Raw genomic sequence first — 6,426 nt, forward strand, 5'->3', positions numbered from 1 at the left:
GGCCTAAATTTGAATTTTTTCCAATGAAAAAAGATAGTGTGTCTTGTGAAAGAAGCTCAAGAAGGACGCGACAAATAATCGTGAAAACAGGAAAAGGCTAGCCTGGGGTCATCAACTTAAGATGGGTCAGGCACGGGAAGGAAGAAGGAAAGCCATGGAAGCATCTGATTCCGCAAATTGTGAGGAGGACTTTCTTTTTTGTTAATGGAAGAGACGAAGAAAGTGGCTTTGCGTCTCATCCTCCCACAGCAAAGCAAAATTCGAAATGGTTTGCTAACTGGCAGCATTTGTTCCCTTAGAATCTCAATCATATTGCGTTTCCATTCTCTTTTACAATCCTTTCTTTATTTCTTTCTTTCTTTTCCTCATAATTATTATTATCATCATCATTAGGTTTAAGTCTCACTCTTCATGTGCAACCAGGATCGAACGTTTGTGCTAGTTTGATGCTTTTTAATTTCTCTGTGCTTTCAGAAAAGGTTTGCAAAAACAAAGAAAGCATTATTCTCAACTTCAAATGCCATTTTTAAAATTCAGACGATGTGTTAGATTTCTAATTGCTCAATTCAAAGTAACCAGAAAACGATACCTACTTTCGTTAATGATCTTTAAATAACTTTATTTAATCACTAACGTCAATTAGCATCACACTGCACTTAACATATTTGATTCAATGTCTTAATCTGATAAGTGCCCTCTGTCTTTAACAGAAAGTTACAGACGCATAGCTCTCAAGTGCTAGGTCTGAATTAAAACCTGCAGGGCATGCCCAACATGTCAGCAGGTTCACAGAGCACAAGCATTTTCACAGTGCTTTAGGTGTTCGTGCCCCCCCTTTTTTTTTTTTTGGTCACTTCGCTTCACTTGGAAGTAAATAATGCATATCACTGTCATATATATTATAATAACAATGTAGTTTCAAATTTTTAGGACAAAATCATTACAAAGGAAAAGACATGCTTCTGAGTTACAGTGAAGTTGAGAATCGAAGCTACAACAGAACTGTAGTCCTCTATACTTGTGAGACCTTAGAAACACCCTTAAAAAAGAGAGGCAGGGTCTAGACTGGTTGTTATATTATCTATTTGTGAATGGGGTCCCCAGAGAAATAGAAATGTGCCAGCGAGGCAGCAACTGTCTTAGGTGGTACACTATTACGACATACATCCAAACTGATTTGAATTTAAGTCTTCGTCCAAGAGAAACATGACTTCAACATTAGCCCTTTGATTCTTTCATCCATATTCATAGAACTGTAGAAAAACTTTAAGCGTTTCCTGCCCACATTATCTCATTCGAACCTTACACTCTCTTTAGCTCACCTCAGACAGCCCCAAGGAATTGAAGTTTAAAAGCAATCAGTGCCAACCTTTTTTGCTTTGCTCTTTAGTCTCTATATCTTCCTCTCTGTTTAATGCTGATTCTCTATACTAGTACCAATTCTTCTTCGTTATCACTATCCAAAGATGAAAGGCATAGAAATCTTCTGCGCTTCGCAAGCCTCAACAGCCATATGTGTTAGTACGGATGAAGCCTCCTCTTCCTCTTCTAAATCTGTTCAACTCGGTGGACGAGCCATCGACCGCCACAACCCCATCATCAGAGATTCAAGAAGAGCCCCGTGTGCTTCTCCTTCCTCCTCGCCTCTGCCACCAAAAGATCCAAAACCTCAGGAGCAACCCCAAAAGGCCAAGAAAAACTCATCTTCAAAGCCGAGGGACGAGAACAAGAGGAACTCAAGGAAGGGTCATGATCAGAGGAAGAAAAGTGCTGCGGCAAGGCTGACTGAACATATCACAAACAGTTACTCTTCGAAGCCACTTGAAAGTATAATTCGAAGAAGCTGGGTTAGGCCACCTCCAGATTTGATCACTCCTCCAGGTTCTTCCAGATATCTGCTTACTGAGACTTCCGTGTTGGATGGCTTGTCCAACTATGACCCAGTTTTGGCCTTGACTCCGTTTGATGATAACAACCAGAAGGCTCAACCTGTTCATCAGGATGAAACCAATCGTACTTCTAAACCCTCCACTTCTTCTCTCTCAAGACCTCCTTCCTCAGACAAGGTTAGTTATCTCCACAATGTATGCTCCGTGTTTAGGATTCTCCGTCGTAGCCGGCCGTCATATTGCAGGGTAATGATATACACAAACACCTCTGTGTGGATCTTTCTTGCAGGTAGTGGTATTGAGGGTTTCTCTGCACTGCAGAGGTTGTGAAGGAAAACTCAGGAAACATCTCTCCAGAATGGAAGGTCAGCTAGTCGTCAAGCTTCTCTTAAAACTTTCTTAGCCCCACGAGTTATTTTTGCATGGTGTCGAAATTTCTTTGCCATTAATAACATCATTCTCTTGATATTTGATAACCAAGAATTCACTCAAAATTCTTACGATTTTGGCAGGAGTTACGTCCTTCAACATAGATTTTGCAGCGAAAAAGGTGACAATAGTTGGAGACGTGACTCCATTGAGTGTATTGGCAAGTGTGTCGAAGGTGAAGAATGCACAGTTCTGGCCAGTACCCGCAACCCCAACAGCTGAAATTAGGAAATGAAATTAATAATTTATATTGTCGAAGAAAAAGAAATTTAGTAGAATATTGCGGTGGAGCAGTATGATTTTTAATGTGGATCAGGTAATGATTTAATTAGTGTAAATTGGAAGCGTTGGCAAGTGTGGTTGCCGATTTGGATCATGTAAACTGAAAAGCGCTGACGAGGTAGGAAAGTTGATGTAGCCGAGAAAATAGTGTCGTCCTAATGCTTTATTAGTGTCGGAGTTTGAATTGAATTTGCTTAATAATTTTGCTTTCCTTTTCGTTAATCCAATCCAAGCCACGCTTTCTGAAATGGATGGATGAATGATTGGATATTGCAATCTCAATCAAACATGCCTACTTTTCCACAATTATGATTATTTACGCCAACAATTACATCCAAATGTTCCTGTCGATCTCTAGCTACTTAAGAGTGGTCAGATGGAAATATATTTATTGTTATTCGTCCTTAGTTCGACATTAATACCGACATCCTTTCAGATATCATGTTCTGTTTACTTATTGTGAAACAAGAGACCTTGCACTTTCGCTTCCGGCTCCCAATTTTTCAACCTTCCATTAAAGGTCGAACAAATAACTAAGCTAGGCAGAACGTCCCCAAAAAAAAAAAAAAGGTTGGAAGCTGACTCTATTTCCTGAAGTCTCAACGATGTTCTAAACTGGGCATGTTAATTTTTTTATTGTGATATAGTTTTAGTATTTTTTGACAAGTAAAATTTTATGATTTTCTTGGGGCAGATACTATCAGTATTTTATTTATTAAAAGACTTCTATTAAGGACATTTTTATCGTTTAATTAGGAAATCTACTGAGATTAGATTTTTATGTACACTCACAAGACAACCAGGATTAAAGATAAAAAGGCAGTAGAGAATTCAAGGCTTCAATCAAGTCATATTTTCGTTTTATTTTCTCACTTACATCCACATATTTAAATACTCGCCGTCTTCTCAGTTTTTCTCCGGCAATCTTCTATTTCCAGGTTTCTGTTGACCTAGCACCATCCAATCCCTCTTTCACAATTAATGCATCCCTCTTCCTCACCGCTCGGCTTCCTTTTTTCATTAACGACATCTTCCTCCTCCCTGCAACTGCACCAAGAACCACCATTCCACTATTTCTCTCAACCAGATCGCCACCTGAACAGCAGAAGTACCTGTGGTGAAGTTCGTTGCAAGGGGTGCGAGGAGAAGTACCAGGTTGAGTACGATTTGTCGACCAAGTTATCAGTGGACTGAGACAAAGGGCCGTAGAACCGAAAAAGGGGCGCAATCCTGAGAATTTAGACTGGAAGCTTTGTGGTTCTAGCAAATGCGTTGAACCTCTTATTGCCAAGAAGAAATCCACCAATTGGATGTTTTTGTTGCAACTACAAATGATTGGGTATTGCAATATCACTCATCTCAGGTACTTTTGCAAGTGTGTCAACTTTCACAGGGTCGCAGCCAAAGATTGCTTTATTCCACTTGCATGGATTTACAACGGCAATCAGATACAAATGCTTATGTTCTTTAAGGCCTTTTCTTTTATTCAATCTTCGCCCCATGATATCTCCAAAAGAATTTTTCTTCAACAACACCATTCATGTTGTATGTAATTATAAAATACACTTTACAATGCAAAGAAACTAGCAAATTTCAACCAAAAGAAAAGGTTCTCGTCATGTTTTTCTCCAGCAGCCCAATACCATCCATCCATTACTCGAACTACATTGTATGTCTTACGTACAATTCAATGGAGTAAGCATTTCCAGAATTTGCATATTCCTACTTAACCAGGAATATAATCCCATTATCATCTCAAAAAAGCATAGCAAGTGGGGATCAAATCAATGCATGCATGCTCTGCTGACAAGATCCATGTTATAGAACGTAGGAAGCATAAGGGATAATCTAAAGACTAACATGATGTAATAGATGTGTTTCATCCTTTCAAAATTAAAAAGGTTTCACTGACGACCCCCACCCCGCTCCCCAAGTCCTAACAATTCCGAATCTACCAAAGAGAACGAAAGCAGTAATTCTCAAACCCCGTTAGAGGGCTAACAGATGCTCTATATTATCAATGGGGTCGGTATCCATCATCCAAATCATTTGACCAGACAAGAGGAAAGAGTCGCAAGAGAAATCAAAATTCCCATTTAAAAGCGAAAAAACAAAAAGAGAAAGACTAAGGACAACCTTTTTATTAACACGGTCATTGTTATGTAGGGAAAAAATTCAGTAAGCCATGTTGCTCAGCTCCTTGTTCCAGCCCCCTCCCTCTCAAACTTCTGCGAGAAAAACTTGGTTGCGAACATATTGTCCTCAAGATACTCCTTGTAAGGGTGATTCTTTGGGACGAGCCTCCGGAACTTTTCAAACTGTTTCTCCGCTTCATCTTTCTTTTTCAGCAGGGTATATATGATACCCTGACATAAGTACGGCCTGAAATCTCTTGGTTCTTCCTTGACAAGTGCCTGATAGGACTTCAGCGCATCAGTAAAGGACCCCTCCATGACTTTAATCTGCGCAAGTAATAGCTTCAAGTCTCTGACATCTGAGTTCCTCTTTTCCTTTTTGCAAAACTCCACTGCTTTTTCAACCCTTTTCACCAAGTCGTTCAATGGCTCATTTGATTCGGAAGTAGCCATTGCAAGGCCATGATAAGCTTCAAAACGGTAGGGATCTTTATTCAGAATGTCTTCGAACCCACGTTTGGCCAATTGGTAGTCACCATTATAGATATACATATGAGCTTTCATAAGCGGCCACTCAAAGTCCTGGGGTTCAAGTTCAATCAGACGGTCAAGGACCTGAATAGCCTGTCCAATTTTATTCGCTCTGATTTTAAGCTCCAAGAAAGACCGAAGAGCTTCGACGTTATTAGGGTTATCCAGCAATTGCTCTACAACAGGTCTCTCCTTTTCATCAAACCAAAGTTTATCCATCGACTCTTGGGCGGACTCCACCGTGGGCGACGAAACCGGAGCTGCAATAACAGGCATATTCTGAAAACGCATGAAGGAAAATGCAGACGCGGCTATAATGATGCAAACAGTTTCGACAACGGGCGACAACAGAGGATTTAGGGTTCGGAGCAGACGGGTCAGAATGGGTCCGGGCTTATGAAATGAGGGATCGCTGGAGGAGGATGAGCACGACGATGGGGAAGAGGCTCTGAGAGGCGATAAGCGGAAGGATGAAGAAGGACATTGGAGGGGCGAAGCCGGGGGTGGTAGTGATCTGAAGGAGACCGAGGAAAAGGGGCTTGGAAAGGACAGGCGGTGGTGACTAGTTGATATGTGCAACGGTTGGCCACAGTGGTGCAATTTAGAGAGAGACTCCATAGTGTGAGGTCTCTGTGAGAGAGAAGGAGGGAGAAGAAGCGAAGATAGGGGATCGGGAGGTAGCCTAAAACCCTGATTTCAGACAGCAAATGGTAATTGATGGAAAGGAGAGGGGTAATCGATTGCTCTCACCCTGGTTTGAGGGATGAATGTAGCAACGATGTCGTTTCGTCTCCTCTATGGCTTTTCCTTCGTTCCACCGCTTTTGAGTTGCCCAAAAAAAAAAAACTACTTCCGTTTTTAGTATAAAAAATAATTAACTCATTTAAGTAAAGTAAAAAAATTAGTTAAATTAGTTATTTATAATAAATATGTATTGTCTTTCTTAAAATATTTTTGTTAATCAAATATATTGATTAGAATTATCATTATTATAAAGACTATTTTAGGAAAAAAATAAATATGAGAGATAAAATAAATTAAAATTTTATATTTATGATCAAAATAAAAATTAAACAAGATGTTATATTAAGTACTACCTCATACCCTTAATATAAGATCTTGTTTAACTTTTATTTTAATCCTAAATATAAGATCCAAAT

General features: G+C 39.7%; 2 protein-coding genes across 2 annotated transcripts; one reads left to right on the plus strand and one right to left on the minus strand.

The window, feature by feature from the left end:
- Positions 1-955: 955 nt before the first annotated feature.
- On the plus strand, positions 956-2,925 carry LOC114717309 (protein SODIUM POTASSIUM ROOT DEFECTIVE 2). Its single transcript, XM_028902417.1, has 3 exons — positions 956-2,066; positions 2,179-2,254; positions 2,402-2,925. Exons 1-3 carry the CDS (start codon positions 1,467-1,469, stop codon positions 2,551-2,553), a joined length of 828 nt encoding a protein of 275 aa, XP_028758250.1. The 5' UTR covers positions 956-1,466; the 3' UTR covers positions 2,554-2,925.
- Positions 2,926-4,572: 1,647 nt separating this feature from the next.
- On the minus strand, positions 4,573-5,984 carry LOC114717308 (protein SLOW GREEN 1, chloroplastic-like). The gene has a single exon (XM_028902416.1). The coding sequence runs from the start codon at positions 5,882-5,884 to the stop codon at positions 4,793-4,795; it is 1,092 nt and encodes a 363-aa protein (XP_028758249.1). The 5' UTR covers positions 5,885-5,984; the 3' UTR covers positions 4,573-4,792.
- Between the last annotated feature and the right edge of the window lie 442 nt (positions 5,985-6,426).

Source organism: Neltuma alba, unplaced genomic scaffold (genome assembly GCF_004799145.2).
Source record: "Neltuma alba isolate B1F8T4 unplaced genomic scaffold, ASM479914v2 tig00011729_pilon, whole genome shotgun sequence".
Taxonomy (NCBI): domain Eukaryota; kingdom Viridiplantae; phylum Streptophyta; class Magnoliopsida; order Fabales; family Fabaceae; genus Neltuma; species Neltuma alba.

Bases quoted from the DNA above. Each gene is read 5' to 3' on its own strand.
- LOC114717308 (XM_028902416.1), bottom strand. From the start codon at position 5,884: ATGGAGTCTCTCTCTAAATTGCACCACTGTGGCCAACCGTTGCACATA.
- LOC114717309 (XM_028902417.1), top strand. From the start codon at position 1,467: ATGAAAGGCATAGAAATCTTCTGCGCTTCGCAAGCCTCAACAGCCATA. The intron at 2,067-2,178 runs GTTAGTTATCTC...TCTTTCTTGCAG, and splicing joins GACCTCCTTCCTCAGACAAG to GTAGTGGTATTGAGGGTTTC. The intron at 2,255-2,401 runs GTCAGCTAGTCG...CGATTTTGGCAG, and splicing joins ACATCTCTCCAGAATGGAAG to GAGTTACGTCCTTCAACATA.